This window comes from Pimephales promelas, chromosome 14, assembly GCF_988280905.1.
Source record: "Pimephales promelas chromosome 14, fPimPro1.hap1.1, whole genome shotgun sequence".
Taxonomy (NCBI): Eukaryota; Metazoa; Chordata; class Actinopteri; order Cypriniformes; family Leuciscidae; genus Pimephales; species Pimephales promelas.
Genome location: NC_142782.1, coordinates 4,773,009 through 4,795,329, shown reverse-complemented (window position 1 = coordinate 4,795,329; position 22,321 = coordinate 4,773,009). Strand labels below are relative to the sequence as shown.

Sequence of the window (22,321 nt, the reverse complement as noted above, 5' to 3'; positions counted from 1 at the left end):
GATACATTTTAAGTGCATCATTCTGTATCCAATCATTTGGCCGGATCCTGTGATTTCCTAAGATTTATTAACCACTTATGGTTGAGGAGAGATTCTCTGATATGATTGTAAAGCACTTTGAGTTTAGGCATATATGAAAGCGCTATATAAATGCCCCATTCATTCATTCATTCATTCATTCATTCATTCATTCATTCATAAAGCTGGATTTCTCCATCCAGTCTGAAAAGTGTTTTCCGTGTTGGTTTTCCTATAGGCTAAAGTCTATTCCGGCGCATTATGTTTTATAACGATAAAGTAAGATAAGTAATTCAGATAAAAGTAAAAAGCTACTATTTTGTGTTTATCCATGGCAGTTCGACTTCACACGCACACGCGCGCGCTCTGAGCCAGTGGACGCGCACTGTTATGAATGCACAATGTTTCGACTTTAATCTCGAAACATTTCGACTTTAATCTCGAAACATTTCGACTTTAATCTCGAAACATTTCGACTTTAATCTCGAAACATTTCGACTTTAATCTCGAAACATTCCGACTTTAATCTCGAAACATTCCGACTTTAATCTCGAAACATTTCGACTTTAATCTCGAAACATTCCGACTTTAATCTCGAAACATTCCGACTTTAATCTCGAAACATTTCGACTTTAATCTCGAAATGCTAGATTTTTTTTTTTTACAGATTTTTTTTTTTTTTTAGGTTGCGGTTCAGGGCTTCCATACGTTTAATAGTGAAAGGAGTGAATTGTCTCAGCGTTATCGATTGCCAAAAACAACATTTGTTCCAGAAACGTCAGTACAGCTCGTGAACCGCTATCGTCAAAATGTGTTCTGAATTTGAACCACAATGAAAAGCTGTGATCATCAATGAATTATTTGGGGCATTTTGAGCCACTAAAATGGAGGATCCATCCAGTTTCTTACAAAACAAACATGTCCCACTCCTTTTACATTTTTACATACGTTTACATTTTACATTGATCAAACACTTTTATTCAAAGTGACTAATAGTATATGCAGATGTGATTAATACAAAGCAGAAAACAATGCAATAAAGGCCACAAGTGTTTTGGGTTACCTTGATCAAGACGGACCTTTCTCAAGATGTGGGTTGTTTGAAAGGGGAACTGCTGGATGACTCCGGTTTGCTTTCTCCTGTTCAGGTGTGCAAGTATGACTTTGTCGAGGTGAGGAGCGGACTCTCTGCCGACTCCAGACTGCACGGGAAGTTCTGCGGAGCTGAGAAACCGGAGGCCATCACCTCTCAGTACAACAACATGCGCATTGAGTTTAAATCTGACAACACTGTCTCTAAGAAGGGCTTCAAGGCACAGTTCTTCTCAGGTGAGTGCGTGCTATGAAATTCAAAAAACGTCAAACAAAACGTAGCATGTCGTGGAAAAAAAAAACAACTAAAAACATCTGACCATAGCTGTTATTGAAAACGCATTTTGGTATAATGTGTTTCGTGTTTTTTTTGTTTGGTTTTTTTTTGTTATGTGTGATGTATTATATTAGAATGATTTCTGAGAGTTCATCATAGAGTTAAATCAGAGAGTTAAATTACATTACATTTGAAATCAACTACATTTGAAATCAAATCAATTTTTCAAGTATTTTCAAATAGAAAACAGTTGCTTTAAATTTAAAATTTAAAAAAAAATTCCAAAAAAAACCCTGTTTTTTTTTTATATATATATATATATATATATATATAATTATAATATAGGCTAATTATCTAATCAACCAATCATGGCAGTTGCTTCAATGCATTTAGGGGTGTGGTCCTAGTCAAGACAATCTCCTGAACTCCAAACTGAATGTCAGAATAGGAAAGAAAGGTGATGTAAGCAATTTTGAGCGTGGCATGGTTGTTGGTGCCAGACGGGCCGGTCTGAGTATTTCACAATCTGCTCAGTTACTGGGATTTTCACGCACAACCATTTCTAGGGTTTACAAAGAATGGTTTGAAAAGGAAAAAACATCCAGTATGCGTCAGTCCTGTGGGCGAAAATGCCTTGTTGATGCTAGAGGTCAGAGGTGAATGGGCCGACTGATTCAAGCTGATAGAAGAGCAACTTTGACTGAAATAACCACTCGTTACAACCGAGGTATGCAGCAAAGCATTTGTGAAGCCACAACACACACAACCTTGAGGCGGATGGGCTACAACAGCAGAAGACCCCACCGGGTACCACTCATCTCCACTATAAATAAGAAAAAGAGGCTACAATTTGCAAGAGCTCACCAAAATTGGACAGTTGAAGACTGGAAAAATGTTGCCTGGTCTGATGAGTCTCGATTTCTGTTGAGACATTCAGATGGTAGAGTCAGAATTTGGCGTAAACAGAATGAGATCATGGATCCATCATGCCTTGTTACCACTGTGCAGGCTGGTGGTGGTGGTGTAATGGTGTGGGGGATGTTTTCTTGGCACACTTTAGGCCCCTTAGTGCCAAATGGGCATCGTTTAAATGCCACGGCCTACCTGAGCATTGTTTCTGACCATGTCCATCCCTTTATGGCTGTTTATGGCTACAGTACTTCCAGCAGGATAATGCACCATGTCACAAAGCTCAAATCATTTCAAATTGGTTTCTTGAACATGACAATGAGTTCACTGTACTAAAATGGAGATAATATTAAAAATATAAAAATGACAGTTTTCCCCATGGTATAGATGTCAAAAATGTATAAATGTGTGTATAAGTATATATAGCAAAGAATTGTTGGCCTTAGTAACACTGTCATTGATTCAAACTGTACAAATCACACATACCAAGTCAATTTAAAAGAAGATTGTTTACAAGATTGTTTTTATGAAAAAGTTTATTGTATTTTTTTTATTTGTTATAGAGTAGAAGTTAAACACACTAGTAATATTTTGGGGGTGCTGTAACAAAATGTAACAATTCAACATTTTGTCGTTAAAGAAACACAATTCACAAAGTGCAATTCTATCATAATCTGTTAAAGTAAACAGGTCTTTATTAAAATAATATATATATTTTTTTTAATCATTCTAGGAGGGAAGAAATCCTGAGTGTGTTTTGTTAAGATCTGCCGCTTTGTTTTCACAGATAAAGACGAATGCTCTAAGGAGAACGGCGGATGTCAGCATGAATGTGTGAACACTTTTGGCAGCTACAGTTGTCAGTGCAGAAGTGGCTTTGTACTTCATGAGAATAAACATGACTGCAAGGAAGGTGTGAAAACTACACACACACACACACACTTATATGTTGATACACACAGAGGCAGTGTTGCTTTGAAGCAATAAGCCATGAGAGGCCATGTAAACTCCCTCAAAATCATAGCATATTGTTTTATAAAATTAGTAGTAGAGCCCGAACGATAAAGGATTTTGAAGGCCGATACCGATACAAATATTTTTGGGTTTTCAAATCCGATATATCGGCCGATATTTTTTTTTTTTATTAAATATTGTTGGATTTCACACACGTGTAAAAGAAAAGCTAACTTTTCTGCACAAGATACGTTTGATACTTTTTCTCTATGTCTAAATGTTCACTCCTCGCAAGTATAACTTATATATTTTACAATGCAGGGACTGTAACTAGAGATATGCTAGCTATAAATAAAGTAATCATAACTTTATTTAGGCAGAAAAAGTTCATTGTGGTTTCCAAGCTCATTAATGTTAACGTTAGCGGTCTTCCACTGATGATAGTGGCATTAGCTAGCTTTGTGGTTAGCTAGTCTATGATGAGCAATAGATAACATCATACTGCAAATTGTAAAACATACATTTTCAACATAACAGGCCAGGGAGAGATGATTGAAGCGCGTTTCATCTGTTTTTATTTTATTTTTTAAATATTCATTTATCGGCCATTATGACTGCCGATACCGATATTTTGGAAAATGCCTAATATCGGCCGGCCGATATATCGGTCTGGCTCTAATTAGTCGCACCTACTATATGATAAAATAAACCAATGTTCAATATGTTGTGCATAACACAAAATAAGATATTTTGAAGGATTTGCTAAAAAGGACAAATAAGCACCACAAAACAACCATAATCATGTTTCATAATCAGCTTTGTGACTGAGGAACAGACTGAAATGTAGAATCGTCCTCTGTCATAGCTTTCAAGTCTTGTTCTTTATTCCACCTAATCAAAACTGCAGCTCATTTGATTATGATGCACACAAGATCCAGTGGCGTTTTGATATTTGAGAGTTTTAAACCAGTAAATGTGCACAGGATTGTCATTCTTAATGTGTAAACTATCCATGTACTTTTATTATAGGATTGATGTGTGGTCACAGGTGAGCATAACCATGGTTCGTCCAATCTGAAACGGTCTATTTTATAATGAAGGATAATCCACAACCCTAGATTGGGGTTGGTTTTGACAAGTATTTGCCTAAATCTAGCAGATTTCTCTATGAGAAATGAACACCAGTCTGGTTGTTTTAGATTCCCTATTAGCACAAGAATGCTCAGAAACCTTCACCATTGATTTAAGCTCACTGGCACTAACTAGCGTCTGGATATTTTTAGAGAACGCCTTCCTCTTGCGGGCATAAATAGAAAGAGAAGCAGTGCTTGGGAGAAAAGAAATAAAATGGTGGAGAAAAGGTGTTTGAGAAGGTTATGAAATGCAATGCCAAAAACCAAACTGATTCTCAGTGTTTATAGTTTGAGCATGGCTCATATGATGAGCAAGAGGAAGAGTGTTTGTGTGTGTATTCGACGTTGGACATCACGTGTTATTGGTATCTCTTGCAGCCGGTTGCGATCACGTTGTGAACAGCGTGAGTGGGACCATCACCAGCCCTAACTGGCCAGATAAATACCCCAGTAAGAAGGCCTGCACCTGGGCCCTGTCCACCACTCCAGGACATCGGATCAAAATAGTATGTTCAATCTCTCTCCATCCGTATTTACAATAGTCGGGGAATGGACAGCAGTGGCTCCCCATTACCATGTGATGTAGTTAAACGGTATGGAGAATTGGGTTAAAGGAGTAGTTCACTTTTAAAAAAAAAATTGGCTGATAATTTACTCACCCCCATGTCATCCAAGATGTCCACGTCTTTCTTTCTTCAGTCGAAAAGAAATTAAGGTTTTTGATGAGAACATTCCAGGATTTTTCTCCATATAATGGACTTCATTGGGAACCAAACGACACTTTCAGTGCAAACTGCGAACTGTTCAAAGGGCTTTAAACGATTCCAGACGATGAATAAGGGTCTTATCAAGCGAAACGATCGCTCATTTAAGAAATAAATAACAAAGTTTAAGTTTTATAAGCTCAAATGCTCGCCTTGCTCTGTTCTGTGACGCACGTTTGTGACTCTCCTGTTCGAACTTGTGAACAAATCTTTTTCCGAGTCATTTGGTTCATTCAACGAACGAAACGAACGAGTTGACTCGGAAAAAGATTCGTTCAGTTTGATGAACGAGTTCGAACAGGAGAGTCAAGAACGTGCGTCACAGAACAGAGCAAGGCGAGCATTTGATCTTATAAAACTTAAAAAAAATAAAAAAATAATTAAATGAGCAATTGTTTCGCTTGATAAGACCCTTATTTATCGTCTGGAATCGTTTAAAGCCCGTTGAATAGTTTGCACTGAAACTCTTATTTGGACCTTGAACCGTTTGGTTCCCATTGAAGTCCATTATATGGAGAAAAATCCTTGAATGTTTTCATCAAAAACCTTAATTTCTTTTTGACTGAATAAAGAAAGATATGGACATCTTGGATGACATGGGGGTGAGTAAATTATCAGCAAAAGTTTTTTCAAAAGTGAACTACTCCTTTAAGACACAGATCATAATAAGAGTCGACAAAAAAGACTATTTTAAAAGCATGTGACTATCGTGTCTCACGTCTTTTACCAATTAAAACTTCCAAAAAAGTTAAACCCTCTCTAGACATAGACATTATTTTTCAGTCCACTTCCCTGCATTTCACCTTTTAAAACGGTGTGAATGGTCCTTTAGGGGTTGTTTGCACAGAACGTATTTTTGCATTCTACTGTGCTGCTTTTCCATTGGTTTTCACGTAAACATGGCGCTCGATTACATCAGAAGTCTTGTATCATGAAGCTATATAATTCTTGAAAATCTGATGTTTCTTCGTTCAAACTTTGACTTGAGCCGCTTGTTTCAGGCTTTCAATGAAATCGACATGGAGCCTCATCTGGAATGTGCTTATGACCACATTGAGATTTATGATGGTCGGGATGGGAAAGCGCCAAGCCTCGGACGCTACTGCGGCACCAAGAAACCTCAGCCAATCATATCCAACGGAAACAAGATGTTCATCCGCTTCTTTTCTGACAACTCCGTGCAGAAGAAAGGCTTTGAGGCTTCCCATACTGCAGGTGAGCACACGTCTATCTAAATTAAATGTGCATTAACGTTACATACTGGAGTCTGTAAGAGACTGGTATAATATAACCTTATACAAGCCAATCTTATATAATAAAACTGCTTCGTTTTATTCCTAAAAACAGGCTTTGGTAAAATAAAATTAAATTGCTTTTTTTGCTTTTTAATTCTTTCCCGAAATTTTTTTTTCTTTTTTTGTTGCCAGGTAACGCCAGCATTTTTGTTAATTTTCACACAAAAAAATATTTTGTTGTATGAATATATGGCAATGCTTTAAATGTACATAGAATGTATAAAAAGAAAGATCAAAGCCTCTGATTTTAAAATAGCATTCTTTTTAAAATCAAACTTGAATGTGGGTAAGTTTAAAAAAAAAAAAAAATTTAAACAAAAAGCTGAGAAAATTTCCATTTTTCTGTCCGGATCGAATTCAGAATGATGAAAACACAGATGGAGTAGATCGAGTTCATCAACACCACCAATTTAAATATATAATTAAAGGTATAGCGGAGGATCTTTCCAAATTTTAGAGAAGACCCGCCCTCTCCAATTTTTTAAAAATAAATGCACATGCACAGACACAACACTCTTGCTCCCGAGAGCTAGGGAACGTCTATATGCCTTGCACAATTATGTTGCAAATTCTAAACTAACTAAAAAACATTCATAAAAAAGACAACATGTCAAATGCCCTTCCGTGTTTTATTTACTTATTATACTGATCGATTGAGTGACCGAGGACTCAAGACATGATATGTGCAACCCTGTATCACACGAAATACGTTCTGAGGAAACTATTTTGCAAATCGCAATTACGTTACATAGCAACATATAAGCAGTGCTATTACGTTGGTCCTTAACCTAATATCTCTCATTGTTAATACGTTATTTTTATACATAGTTGCATATGGAGAAGTAGCTTGTTGCATTTGTGTAATAATAAACACACAAGATTTTAGAATATTTCAGCGTGATACCATTTACCATTTTGGACAAAAGGCTACTTTAGACAAATTGAGATGTTTACCGTGTCTATGCGGTGCATGACTCGTGCCAGGGCTAGCATTGTAGCTTGCATTAACTTTTACTAGTGATTTTAAATGGATTTCTCCAAATAGCGTGACAAACTTTACCTGTCTGGTAGAATCTTCGCGACTGCGGCATCAGTGAGAAGCCCAACCTGTGCTTTTAGCGCACGCCAGCGTGTGATATTCACCCAAAATCTCTCTGGTCTTGTTTCTATATTCTGCGGCCTTTCTCTTCTTATCATACACTTAGTAAACATTTTTTCTCTTTCGACCCTCAGCCGTTTTCAAAGGAATGGCTGAAACCGTAACTCCGACATAATACACATGAAAGTGAAAACTACATAGGGATGAGCACGTAGCCTACGACGGCCTTACGTAAACATATCACCAGAATGATTGACACTTAGGTGGACCAATAGTATAGACTACCCACCCGGAAAAAGAAAATCCTCCGCTATACCTTTAAGTTCTATATTTCGTTTTGCGTCGACATTTCATTCACCTAACGTTAGGCAGTTTTGATTTATATGCTGTTTAATGTTTGATAATCGCTTCTATGTTGCTTCTATGGCTTATTTCTGCTTCTTCTTCACCTGTGTTTCGATACGGAAATCAGTTCTCGTTCAGACGATGTGTAATAGCGCCCCCTAACGTATAACATGAAAACATGGATTGCATGGAAATATCGATCAGTAGCGGGAAAAATTTTACAGTGTTCAATAATTAATGTTTTTCTAATATTAATAATAACTAAAACATTTTCCATTTAAGTAATGTAGTTTATCAGCCATGATGTAGACCATTTATGATTACCATATTCAAGCGATTAAAGACCATACCATCAATTGGTGCAACTTGTAATGATCAATATGATTGTTGATTATATTAATTGAAAGATCTGGAAATTATTCTCTGGAAATTTCATGGTTTATAACACATTATGTAAAATATTTGAGAGCTAGACCTATCCATTTTATATTTGACCTTTTATGTTATTTCAGATCTTCGCAGACCCTTGTGGGTTCATGGGGGAACTGTAAAATAAAGATGAAATATTTTGTTTCCCTGTATGTAATTTGGCCATTAATCAACATTAGAGAACCATGAACATGTTAAATTATGGAAATATTAACTTAAATTATTATGTGTAAAGGCCCGTTCATGCAAAGAATTACATGATAACGTTTTTTTTTAATGATATGCACACACTGCAGTTTTGTCGTCTACCACTTTAAATGCTTTAAAGTCAGGTGGATTCTGATTGGTTTGTTTGTGACGTGGACTAACTCCACATCTATTTTTAATGTAGAATGCTTTTTAAAGCATTAACTCATTGTTAATGTCCTTAGTGTGAACTGGTCTTAACTAATATTTTAATTCAAATGTGTTCGGGTGACAAAAGAGTTTGGAAATCCCAAATGTATGTGTTGAATCTCAATATAACAATGTAAGTTAGTTGCTAAGCTACAGCGCTGTGTTTTATGTCATTGGATACGGATCTCAGCCACAAGTCTACCGATTGATATAGTCATCTGCTGAGATGCTGAAGTCAGACTCACCTGTGAATTACCTCACATGTTCATTTTCCTCTCTTCTCCAGAGTGTGGAGGTCGTCTGAAAGCGGAGGTGAAAACTAAAGACCTTTACTCTCATGCCCAGTTTGGTGATAATAACTACCCCGGGGCATCAGACTGTCAGTGGGTGATCACAGCAGAGAAGGGCTACGGTGTGGAGCTCATCTTCCAGACCTTCGAAATCGAGGAGGAGGCCGACTGTGGCTATGATTACATGGAGCTGTTTGATGGGGCGGACACCAAATCACCCAGACTAGGCCGTTACTGCGGATCAGGGGTAAAACACAGATCTACATTTACTACATAAAATCTGCAAAAATCGAAATGCTTCTACATTGCATGTGAGGAGTTGTGACGATATCTAAGCTTAGTTGTAAAAGTGACCTTGAAAAGGGAATGTCATTCCAAACCCAGAAGACTTGCGCTAATCTTTATTCACTTTATATGATATACAGATTTAATTTAGGCGTTTATACACATATTGATCCATGCACAAACATAGAACATATCAAATAAGCTAAACTGAAACTCAATCTTAATGCAAGAGAACAAACCTCTTGCAGAAGCTTAAATGTGCTTTTGTGAAACCTGAGAACGGGCGTCTTTGGTTCTCGTTGATCTTGTAAGAAAGTTTGAGCTTCTGCTTACATATTTAATTCTCTTTGAGTGTTGATTTGTGTTCATACTTGGATAAATGCTTAAGTTTAATCCGTTCATCTGATCAAACCATTCGGTTCATATGGATTTCTTTTACAATGTCTTAAAGGAGTAGTTCACTTTTAAAAACACTTTTGCTTTTGATAATTTACTCACCCCCATGTCATCCAAGATATCCGTGTCATTCTTTCTTCAGTCGAAAAGAAATTAAGGTTTTTGATGAAAACATTCCAGGATTTTTCTCCATATAATGGACTTCAATGGGAACCAAACGGTTCAAGGTCCAAAAGACAGTTTCAGTGCAAACCGTTCAAAGGGCTTTAAATGATTCCAGACGATGAATAAGGGTCTTATCAAGCGAAACGATCGCTCATTTAAAAAAAAATAACAAAGTTTAAGTTTTATAAGGTCAAATGGTCGCCTTGCTCTGTTCTGTGATGCACGTTCGTGACTCTCCTGTTCGAACACGTTCATCAAAATGAACGAATCTTTTTCCGAGTCAGTTCGTTCATTGAATCAACCAAATGACACGAAAAAAGATTCGTTCATTTTGATGAACGAGTTCGAACAGGAGAGTCACGAACGCGCATCACAGAACAGAGCAAGACGAGCATTTTAGCTTATAAAACTTAAACTTTGTTATTTATTTATTAAATGAGTGATCGTTTTGCTTGATAAGACTCTTATTCATCGTCTGGAATCGTTTAAAGCCCTTTGAACAGTTTGTAGTTTGCACTGAAACTTATGGACCTTGAACCGTTTGGTTCCCATTGAAGTCCATTATATGGAGAAAATCCTGGAATGTTTTCATCAAAAACCTTCATTTCTTTTCGACTGAAGAAAGAAAGACATGGACATCTTGGATGACACGGGGGTGAGTAAATTATCAGCAAAAGTTTGTTTTTTTGAAGTGAACTACTCCTTTAATGATCTTTTTGAATCATCAAAGTTTTTGGTGTAATGGACTTTTATTAGAGGGACCGAAATCTCTGAGGTTCCATTAAAAAGATCTTCATTTGTGTTTTGAAGCTGATTGGGATGCGTGAGGGTGAGTAAATAATGACAGTACTGAAATTTTGGGGTGAACTATTCCTTTGGTATTTTTAGCCCACATCAACTTATAATTTCACATTTTCCACAGAGAAGCTTTTTAATTAAATACAAAAAATCACACCAGCAGGACTCCAGCTATATGCAGAACCACATTTCTTTGCCTTCTCTCACTCTTAATGACTTAGTTATGCTTGATTAGTTGCTATGAGCCGTCAGACATTTTGTTCACTGGCCCTTACAGTCCTGTTTTACCCTGCTGTCCATGACCCCATTACAACAGACCTGTGACCCATTTTTGGGACACAATCCAGCACTGCCTTATAGGATAAAGACTGGCCTTTGAAAGAGTTTATCAGGGTTTTTTACTCATTTCCTGTGTGTTACACACAAAATCTCAGGAACAATAAGAGGTCAGTGTATACGTGAACGAGATCATCTCCATATGTCACAGAACAGCATGATTACTTTTACTTTGGTTCAATGAGAAATTATGAGAAGGGCTGACGTGTACTTTAGACAAGGTACATCAGATGTTATTCTGATACGGCCGCTGAGATATTGGTTTGACTTGAACCGAGAGGATGTTAAACAGTGCGCATTTGTCTCAATCGAATTTTGGTAACTTGCCATTTAGCACATGCCTTTAATCCAAAGCAACTGACAATTTACTAACAGCAGGGACCATGTCCCTCGAGCAACATGAGCTTAAAAGTGTGCTGCCACATTAGGCTCTCACAGCCCAAAATAACCCATTAGGCTTGCTCAGAGAACAATCACACACTCTTAACTCTTAACATCTTCCAGACCTTTTGCTATACAGCTAAAACTACTCTGAGCTGTATCCATTTTTTTGAGGTTTAAGCCCTCACTATCCACCATTTACATAGACAGCTACCTTTAAAGCTCAGCATATACTTCAGTGTCCTACAGAGTTCAGGTCCAACCCCGATTAAACACATCTGAACCATTTAATCAAGGTCTTAATACGAATACTAGAAACTTCCAGGCAGCTTTGCTGAGGCAAGTTGGAGCTAAACTCTGCAGGACAGTGGCCCTCCAGGACTGAGTTTGGACCAAGTGTGCCGCACAAGCCACGAAAAGTGAAGCCAAAACGCCTCGATCGCCCCCCGGTGGCCAGTCCTAGTATAGGCCTCCCCATGTTATTCAACATACGAGAACAACTAAACAATTAAATTACACTTTAAATATCATATGGTTTCTGTCATTTACAATAGTTTTTATCACACTGATGTAATTTCAAGTGTTTGTTTTAAAAATAAGTTTGTTTTTAGTGAGTTATTTGATGCTGTGGTGTGACGTCATGATTGACAGCTGTGACTGACAGGTTCTCTTCGTAGAACTGAGGAGATTGGAGCTTTAAATTGAATATCTACATTTCTATAATTAATAATAAAAAAAGAAGTGCAGGAGCGCGTTCTTGCAATTTGATTTGAGGGCGGGGCCTTGATTTTGCGGCTTTACTTCCTGTTCACGACTACGCATATCTGGTTCTGCAAATCGCTTCTGTGCAGACTCAAGTTCTAAGATGTTAGCAGCGCCATGTCAGGACACTGGCGGCTTCACTTCCGACCAATGGAAGAGAGCGAAGTGGTGTCGTCCATCTTTTTTTACTATGTCTATGGTTTGGACGCGCACATGCGCCTTTAATTTCGTTTTTCCTTAATAAGTTTGTCCACAAGGTGGCAACACTTTTCCAGCTCGTTGGTTCACCGTCAAAAAAAGAAATGGAGACTCAGTTTTGGAACAACAACATCAAACATGCTTGACGGTAACAACAACAGATACCCACGTTGACGTGCACTTGTGTGAGGGGATTAAGAGATCCATACAACTAAGTACAAAAACATTTATATCAATCAGAATTTCTGGAGAGAAATTAGCCTGGTAATACCAAACTCTGCTACTTCACTTTGCTTCGTAGGCAGAGTCTCGAATGGCAGAATAGAGAAGTGTTTTCTCTCTCGCTAGGGGGCGCTTCTCTGAAGTTTAAAATCGTTGGTTACCCGTAAGCCAATCAGATATATTTGTTATGCGCCGAACCACAGACATCATGCATCGAACTCAAATCTATGATCGAACTTCCACTGTGGCGTTTGCCGCTGGCTCTGATGTCTAGTGGTTAAACATGATAATTCGTCTCGTGTATATCTAACGGACAATCTTTGTTCTCATTAATCTGTAATTTTTTTGGCAAAACGTTTTGGCTGAGGGCAAAGTAAAGTTTCATAACTTTATAATTTAGGCTATTTTGACGTTGCATCATGCTGTAGATGTCTTTGGTTTTTATGATGTTGATGTGTGTCCAAGCAATACCATGGATCAAATGTGTGAAATAAGAACGGTAACTTATATTTACTAAAGATTACAACGAAATGACATCGTATAACATAAGATGGTTACATAAAATAAAACAGTGAGAATGCATACCGTTACCTCTACATTCATATTTTGTGCCAAACTGAAAATGTAGCATAAGTGGGCAAAATGAGTTAACAAGTTCAATCTTTCTTGGGCTAAAAGCACTTCACGAAAAGATGTGCACAGACGAGATATATCCAGCTGCAGACCCGCAGCAGCACCACCAGTTTCAGAACCCCAGTGCCAGAACCGGAAGTGAGGGAGGGGCGGAATTATTATTATTGCATTATAATTATTTTAGCAAGAATATAAGGACAAAACGGGCCTGCGAGTGAGTTCCTCATTTGATAGGCTACGTTGTAAGTTAAATTTATACCTTGTAAGTTAAATTTATACCTTGTAAGTTAAATTTATACATTGTAAGTTAAATTTATAAGATTGTTGTGATAAAACAAGCTTGGGTTAAATTGGTCATTTTGTATAGATTTTTAACAAAACAATGCCGAATTTTCTCTCTTTTTTAGATTTTGACATTATTATTTTACACGAAAAATGCATGCTGCACATGTTCTTGTGAAATAAAGTAGATTTTATAAAAAAAATACCCATGCGTTTTTTTTATTAAAAAATCAAAATCATCTTACAAATACATATCTTCAATATAAAAACAATTTAAGATTTGTATAAACACAATAAATAAATAAATAGAACGTAAAATATCACAGAGGTCTAATGAGTTATCAAATTGTGCATAATTTTGAAAACCTCCAATGCTTGTCTTGTTTTATATCTTTCAAAGCTTTATTATACAAAGTTAAAAAAAAAAAAAAAAACAAAGGTCTTACCTTCCTAAATCTACACGTATGTATAAACTGCTTAGCTAAAATTATTAAACTGTTATACATTAAAATGCCCATAAGTTTCAAGTATTATTTTTTCACCATCATGATCAGGAAGTAACTCATAATACAATGAAACGAATAACTGAAACTATATACAATTATATTACACAAAATCAATGTTTTAAAATGCTTATTGTACTGTAATGTAGTATCATAACATACGTAGAGAGTAGGACTAGGACGTTTCTTGTTCATAAAAGCTGTTTCATGTGTAAAATACCCTCCAAATTACGTTAGGTGGCGTTATTAGGTTTCAAACCTAAGCTCCGCCCCTCACTTACGTTCCTGGCGCTGGTATTAGTTAGAACGTAACTCCGCCCCTTACTTCCGGTTCTGGCGCTGGGGTTCTGGCGTTGGGGTTCTGAAACTGGTGGTGCTGCGGGTCTGCAGCTGGATACTATAGGCACAGACAGCAACGTCATATCAGCGCGCCAGTGTGTTGACAAACCCATCACCAACACTTTCCCACGCACGCAACAAATACGTCATGCATGTCGGACCCCACATGTAGCCGCCTGCTCTATTCGCCGGGAAAATAACCTGGAGAAAGTTACAGATATTATAGTAAAGTGCAAATTGCTTTGTTGAAAAGTGTAATGGTTATATATAAAAAAAACTGGGTTATCCATCCCCACAGATCATCTGAAAACACGAAATCTCCCTATGGCACACCGTCTATGTAAACACTTGATGATGCGAGCGAAATACCAGAGTGAACATGGCTGTAAACGACTTTTGCTGATTATGCAAAGTTAATCTACGCATCCACGGTACAATCACGGCCTCTAAACTTATTTTTGCCAGAGTGAAACAAGAAAATATTTGTAGCCGACTCTCAAATTTAGGATTAGATCTTTTAAACACAGCTCTTTGTTCCTCACGAGTTTGTCGGAAATGCTGCAACTTAATTTCAAGATTACAGCATGACATGGAAATATTTAAAGGATAATTCTGGTATTTAACACATTGAGTCTATTTTGTAGTTTGTTTTGAATGAAATAGAGCGGTGGACTTAGAAATTTTGACAATGGATCCTGTCTCGACTTTTTGACTTTTTTAGAATCGCCCGTGACAGCTTTAGACTGGCTGTCTATGGGCATGCACAAACATGTCCTTAAAACAACCCTTAACGTTCATTTTCAAAACTGTGCAACTCACCGAGTGGTTGGTGGTGTTCGTTGATGTTCTGAAACAAGTAGCGTAGCGAAATACCGTTTCTGTCGTGTTTTATTTGTCATTTTTTAAAATCGCATTGATGTCTGCTGGAGGACTCGTTGATATTACTGCGCTAGGCTAGCTACCGGAAACGGGTCTGTTTACATTTGGTTGTAGTCTTTTCGCTCGGTTCTCCGTCTCTCAGAAGGCTAGCGTGAGCAGAGCAACTGTGCTCCCGCACTTTTTTTACGCTGCGCTAGACACCGTGTTCCGTACAGCGTCCTGGTTGTCGCCATCAAGTGGTCGGGAGTGTGCTAACGCTTCAGGCTCAAATATCGAGCGGAAGTTTATACGCGGTTGTGAGGTATCTGAATAAATAGTTCCACAATAGCAAACAACACGGATTGAAAGCATACATTGCGCCAATATATTTGTTTTTAATCATGAACAAACACCACCAACCACTTTTGAAAATGAACGTTAAGGGTTGTTTTAAGGACATGTTTGTGCATGCCCATAGACAGCCAGTATAACGCTGTCACAGGCGATTCTAAAAAAAAGTCAAAGAGTCGAGACAGGACCCATTGCCAAAATTTCTAAGTCCACCACTCTATTTCATTCAAAACAAACTACAAAATAGACTCAAGGTGTTAAATACTGGAATTATCCTTTAAGGACTGGAAAAGAAAGGTGCAAGCATCCCGTGTCTCGTTCCCCATTTCCGTGGTCGTTTCGGTTTTCGATTTCTCTAACCTACAAATTGTAAAACTCGGCGCTTAGCGTCTACGTCACGTACACCCTCTGTTCGTTGATTGGCCAGCCGTCCGAAGACCGGTGGAAAACTGAAAGATAGGCTGCTATCTTAGACTGACTACAGGAGCGAAATGAAATTAGCGGAAGTAGGAAGTCTGACGTAGTCAGGCTAGAGAGAAATAGCGCAGACAATGGAAACTGTAGTGTTCACGCGTTGAGTGCCTGTGGTGGTGCCGCTCTGCTCTCTAGTAATATGACACATAGTCTTATGCTACGTTCACACCGGACGCGAATAGCGCGTCAGGCACGAATGATTTCAATGTTAAGTCAATGCAAAGACGTGTTACGCGCGTAAAATATTCCTGCGGCGCGAATGAGGCGTGGAGCGCGGCGCGGAAGGCGCGAATACGCCTCATTCACGCGTTACGCGCGAATGATTTAGTTAGTGCCATTTGTGCATTCACGCGTTTGACACGAATTCGCGTCTGCCACCCGAGTTGAAAAATCTGAACTTTGGCGTGAATTCACGCCGCGTTAACCAATCAGGAGCCTAGCTGCTTGCTCACGTGGTGAAGTGTCTGGATGCTTCAATAAATTATTTTGTAATATGACTAAATGCATGGTGGGATTATGCACAACAAAGCAAATATTTTATCACTTAAAACATTATTTCTATATACGAGACATGTTCATTTTGTATTTAATGTTATTCCTTTCATATCTAGATTATATGAAATAGTATTATGATGTAAAGACAAACAACATACATGTGCATAAGTTCGTGTCTGGACGTGAGAGAGAAAAAAATCACAGGACAAGTTAATAACTTTTGGAGGCTGGCTCTATTTATCATCAAAACAAAAATAAATGACAGCTAGATTAGGTGGATGAGGGCGAGGGTGATCCTCGCTCCGATGTGGGACAACAGGTCATCAAACTGGGCACGTTGGCTCTCTCAATAAATGCTAGGTCGACATAAAAACAATGGCCGCCAACGTATTTCGATTCTGACGCGCGTAAATTTCGTTTCAAACTTTTGTTTTTACGCGCGTCAGTCTTCAAGTTCTGGCTCATGGGTTTTCCAGCGTTTGTTGACTCAATGTTACTCAGGGCCAGTGTTGTAGTCGAGACCACCTCACTCGAGTCCGAGTCGACACTGAGACCAGAGAGAGTCGAGTCCGAGACCAGAGACGGTCGAGTCCGAGTCGAGACCGAGACCAGTGAGGGTTGATTACCTAATTTACTTTTATTTACTTAGAGAAATCCTTTTTTTTTTTTTACTGAATTTACTTAGAGTTGAAAAAATATGATCAGTTTAGGGTAAAACGGCCACATAGTAGGTGGTGTTAAAAGTAATTTTATTACAATTTGTCATGCGCAGTTGCGCACTAGAAAATCACCAATCACTGGGCGTGTCAATCAATTTAAAGAAATATTTTATTAACATACATTAATAATCATGAAAAATATTTTTAATTGAACTCGAGTGGACTCGGGAATAATTCCGAGTCCTAAAAAAAAAAATGTTCGAGTACGAGTCAATTCCGAGTCCAAATGGACACAGACCAAGTCCATGACAAGACCAAGACCATTAAAATATGGTCTCGAGACCGAGTCTCGAGTACTACAACACTGCTCAGGGCACTGAAATACACAAAAAATGATCCTATTGATTGACATTTTAAAGTATTTGATAATAATGACGTTGGGTTTATGTAATAAAAGGGGATATCCAGTGTGCTCAAATGTTGATATCGGGCTCTGTCTTTGTTGTTCCAGCCTCCAGAGGAGATCTATTCTGCTGGCGACTCCATCGTCATCAAATTTCGCTCAGACGACACCATCAATAAGAAGGGCTTCCACGTGCGTTACACCAGCACCAAGTTTCAGGACACACTCCACTCCCGTAAGAAGTGACCCTTAGTGGCCGGGAGGGGCCATGCAGGGCCTAGGGGGAAGCGAAAAGGCCCCAGGGGGAGGGTCTCGCCCATCGCTCGGAGCCCCCCGGCCGCAAAGAACACCAAGACTCGACGGACCAGCCGCAAGAACGCCAACCGCACCTCAGTAGTTCACAGGGGTTCTGGCATCCCCTAATGACTGTGAGGAGTAAAGCCATTCCGCAGTAGACCTTGTTTTTACCTTTTTTTAATTATTCAATTCGGGGAAAGATGTGGAGGGGGGAAGGGGGTGGAATGTATTCAGTTGCTGGATACCAATATAGGGGCAAAATCGAAAGGGATTATTGTATGGGAGGGTGGGTGTAGTTGGTCGGCTACTGGAACCCCGCCCCCCATTTTTCATCTTTCATGAGCCAAGAGTGCGTTTGAAAAACACAAATACACTGAGTAACTCCTGCAGGAGAACCAAGCAGTCAACCAAACCAATCATCTGTGCAAGCGTGGGATAGAGGAAGTGAGAAATGTGTGGAGCGGGGCGTTCAGGACGGGGTTCCTTGCAGGTTTTCCAACCTTGAAATGTGAGATTTACCGCTGCACTGTGTGGAACCAATCATCTCTTCTTGACATTATTGGCATTGCTTGTTCATAACGAGTCTCGTTGGGCGTTGTGGGCCGGTTTCATTGTCGTTACTTGAGCAAATGACACTGTATGTCAAAGAGATGCATGTGGTACAGCTAGAAGGAAACGTGGAAGTGATGGCACCAGCATTTGTAATAACTCGCTTTTTCCTGGCCACTAGTCCAGAAGGTTCCCTGCCCGATATTATCACTCTCCAGGAGGTTTTCCAGAAGCAGTTATCATATTAAAAGACTAATAAACAAAACGTGGCCCATGTCTGATGGCTGTTAATTGTTTTTTGCATAAAAACAAAATGGTGGAAAATTCTAAATTTGGTTCAGCTGACCTTAGATGAAAGGGTTAATTCACCCAAAAATTAAAATTCTGTCAGTATTTACTCACCCTCATGTTGTTCCAACCCCGTTCATCTTCGGAACACAAATTCAGATATTTAAGATATTAAGATCGCTCCTGCATACTAGTCCATAGGCTTCTTGAGGGAATGACTTGCTGTCCTCGAAAAGTCATTAAAGACATCGTTAAAATGACTACAGGGGCTCAATCTTAAGTTTATAAAACGACGAGAACACTTTTGTGCGCAAAAAAAACAACAAAAATAACGACTTTATTTCAACTATTCGTTTATTTCTCCCTCTGCGCGAGTCAGGTTACTAGTTTAATAGCGTAAGCTTCTGTTATTGTACGTCACACGCATCACACACATGACCAGCGACGGCCAATGGTGAGCCTTCGTGTGACGTAGCTCTACGCAATCACACTACGTTAACTGACTACGGGCCCATGGAGAAGGAAGTGAATAGTTGAAATAAAGTCGTTATTTTTGTTTGTTTTTGCGCACAAAAAGTGTTCTCGTCGTTTGATAAAGTTAAAATTGAGCCACTGTAGTCACTTGGACTATTTTAACGATGTCTTTGATGACTTTTCGATGCCAGCAAGAGTCATTCCCTCAAGAAGCGATCTTAATATCTTAAATATCTTAATTTGTGTTCCGAAGATGAACGAAGGTCTTACGAGGTTGGAACAACATGAGGGCGAGTAAATACTGACAGAATTTTCATTTTTGGGTGAACTATCCCTTTAAGCACACATCTTGTCCAAGGTCCTGGTAGTATGCTTCTATCCTCAAAACACTCATTCTCTGCTTTGCCAATCATAAACAAATTAGGCACAATCACATTACACTCTTGTGTCCCGATGTTCCAACGCTTGCCTTTTTTCCTATTTCGCATGCTCTTTCCTTGCAGCCCATGACCCAAATTTCATTTTTTCTTTTGTTTTCCTAACAAATTACGAGTCATAGTATGAAAGCTGCATGTATGGACCATAGTCAGGGACCAGGGTAGACTCCAAAAAGCTTAAAAATATACGTATGACCTGGTAGTTCAACCAAAAATGAAGATTCTATCATAACTTGCTCACTTTTATGACGTTCTTTCTTCTGCGAAACACAAAAGAAGCAATTTGGAATAACGGATGAAAGTCACCGAGGTCCGAAACAAACAACATAACATTGGACTCCATTGACTTTCATTGTATGGACTAATCTGCGAACTCTGAAATATTGTTCTTTTGGGTTCCACAGAAGAAAAAAATGTTTGGAACAACTTGAGGGTGAGTAAATGATTTTTTTTTTTTTAAATATGGCGTCTACTCTGACTAAGGTCTGTTGTCTGTGCAGCAATACGATTTTGAGTTAAAACCTGGAATTAGCAGTCTTAAGGTGCCCCTTTGCTAGGTAGATGTTGCTCTTACATCAATGGCAATGGGAAAAACTGTTAAAACTTTATAAAAATTTTAATTTGTACCAATAACGTACCTCAGCGTGTGGGAGATTGGTGGGATGGTGCTATTTCAAATGAGCCCTGCAACCCCAGTCATGTCAGTCACCTGAAATCGCTCTTTCTCCATTGATGTCCAATGTCAGTTGGAAAAAAAAGGATGTTAGATGTCAAGTTTGTGCTGAATAGTGCTGAATAGTCTTGTCCCCAGGGTTGATTATTTGATCTAAAGTGTTCCCGCACTCCATTTCCAAGTGTGCAGTCTACATCACTGCTCCCTACCTCTCTCTCTTTCTCTCCCGCAAAGGCTGTCGACTTTGTCTCCTCCGTTTCAACAGCTCTTTTCATCATATGATATCATTTCACACCTGTTTGCCTTTGTGGATTTACCTAAAGCTCTTTTAAATCTCAGGTTCAGGATATCCGATTGTCGTTAGCCACCGAATCATTTCAAGACACTAGATTTAAATCGTTTCAGGACTTGGCTACTCTTTGACTTGGGTGTGTGGAATCCATTAAGGCAAATGATGAGGATTATGGTTTTTAGAGGAAACATTTTTTGGGGGGTTTTAAAGGGTTTTAGACGTTTCTGCAATGCCTTCCATCTGAACTTTGAATCAGTTCACCTCGAGCCACGTGTTCACCTCAAGCCTCAAGTTGCTCAGTATTTGTTCTTGCAAGCTAAGGATGGTTACGCTTTATGCTCAAGATCAACTATATCCTAGTTCTTCAAATGGATTTTATTTCGTGTGTCCAAGAGGACGTCTATAGCCAATTTCGCATCTCTGTATTTGAATATGCTTCCTAGCATAGCTTTTTAGAGTAGTGGAGCACTTGTAGATTTTGCTAAGCAAAGCACATTCTCCTAATGTTTTTAATTGCCCATGTTATTTCCTGTTAGAAATAGAGTGTTTTGTGGGCTTCAAATGATCTGTTTTATCACATTTCTGAAATGTTACCTCAGCATAATAGTGTATATGCTTGATCTGTTCACCCTGACCGGCCTTCCCACACAAGACTTGGTACATGTTTATGCATTTTATCATATGTATGTATGTAAATATGTATTAATGTATTCAAAGTACACTAAACCATAGATAACTTGATGAGAAGTACGGCTATGTGTAATTGCAGACAAAAGATGCAATTTATTTATATTGTATAGCTAATTTTCACCTATGTATTGCACATAGTGTTAGCAAGTGCATCTATTTCATAAAATGTTATTTTCATTTTGAAATGCTTCATGTCACGTTTTGTCTTGTAGACTCAGGAATTGTGGACTGACCGTTTAATTAACTGAATAAAAGCCCAAATATAACAATTCAATTACAGCAGTTAGCACTATGTAAGAAAGCAAATTTAAGGGAAACACTAGGCAAGCAGTCTAATGTAATTTTGAATGATTTTTTGTTTTCTTTAATTGTAATATAACTGGTGTTTTTTTCCAAATATAAGCTCAACACTGAAGGGAAAATTCCTGTGTTTTAGAGAATTTTATTATTTTCTAATGGTTTCAAGGTCTTGAGTTCACTTTGAGGATGGAGTTTGTCTTCCTGCTCATCTTGATGACCGTGTGGATTTCTAAATAAACCACATATTGAATTTGCGAAATAACAGATCATCAATTATGAATGGTCACCACAGTGCATTATTAATGCCCATCTACCATTTCCAACATTAAAAATTAAGCAGAATTGATGGGAAGAGCTATATAAAGTCAAGCAAGTATTTTCAGCATTTGCAAATATAAATGTGAAATTTAGAAATAAAGTGAAAAGATTTATTTTTGATTTTACTGTTGTAATGGGAATATGATATTCTATGTACCCATAAAGACGGGGACATATTTCACCCCAAAATCAAAACAAAAAAAAATCTATTTTGCTAAATATTTTGCATAAAGAAAATTAAGCACATTTAACCAACCATGCAACCATTGCCAGTATACGCTCACCTAAAGGATTATTAGGAACACCATACTAATACTGTGTTTGACCCCCTTAATTCTACGTGGCATTGATTCAACAAGGTGCTGAAAGCATTCTTTAGAAATGTTGGCCCATATTGATAGGATAGCATCTTGCAGTTGATGGAGATTTGTGGGATGCACATCCAGGGCACGAAGCTCCCGT

The 22,321-nt window shown here is 38.4% G+C and overlaps 1 protein-coding gene across 1 annotated transcript in view; it reads left to right on the top strand.

Annotated features, from left to right (window-relative positions):
• Nucleotides 1-21,803, top strand: part of bmp1a (bone morphogenetic protein 1a) — a 115,047-nt gene extending 93,244 nt beyond the window's left edge. The window contains exons 15-20 of the mRNA XM_089119300.1: nt 1,167-1,347; nt 3,084-3,209; nt 4,762-4,889; nt 6,149-6,362; nt 8,998-9,248; nt 17,650-21,803. Of these exons, the coding sequence (XP_088975426.1) occupies nt 1,167-1,347; nt 3,084-3,209; nt 4,762-4,889; nt 6,149-6,362; nt 8,998-9,248; nt 17,650-17,787 (1,038 nt within the window). The 3' untranslated portion in view covers nt 17,788-21,803. The remainder of the gene's footprint in view (nt 1-1,166; nt 1,348-3,083; nt 3,210-4,761; nt 4,890-6,148; nt 6,363-8,997; nt 9,249-17,649) is intronic.
• Nucleotides 21,804-22,321: the final 518 nt, after the last annotated feature.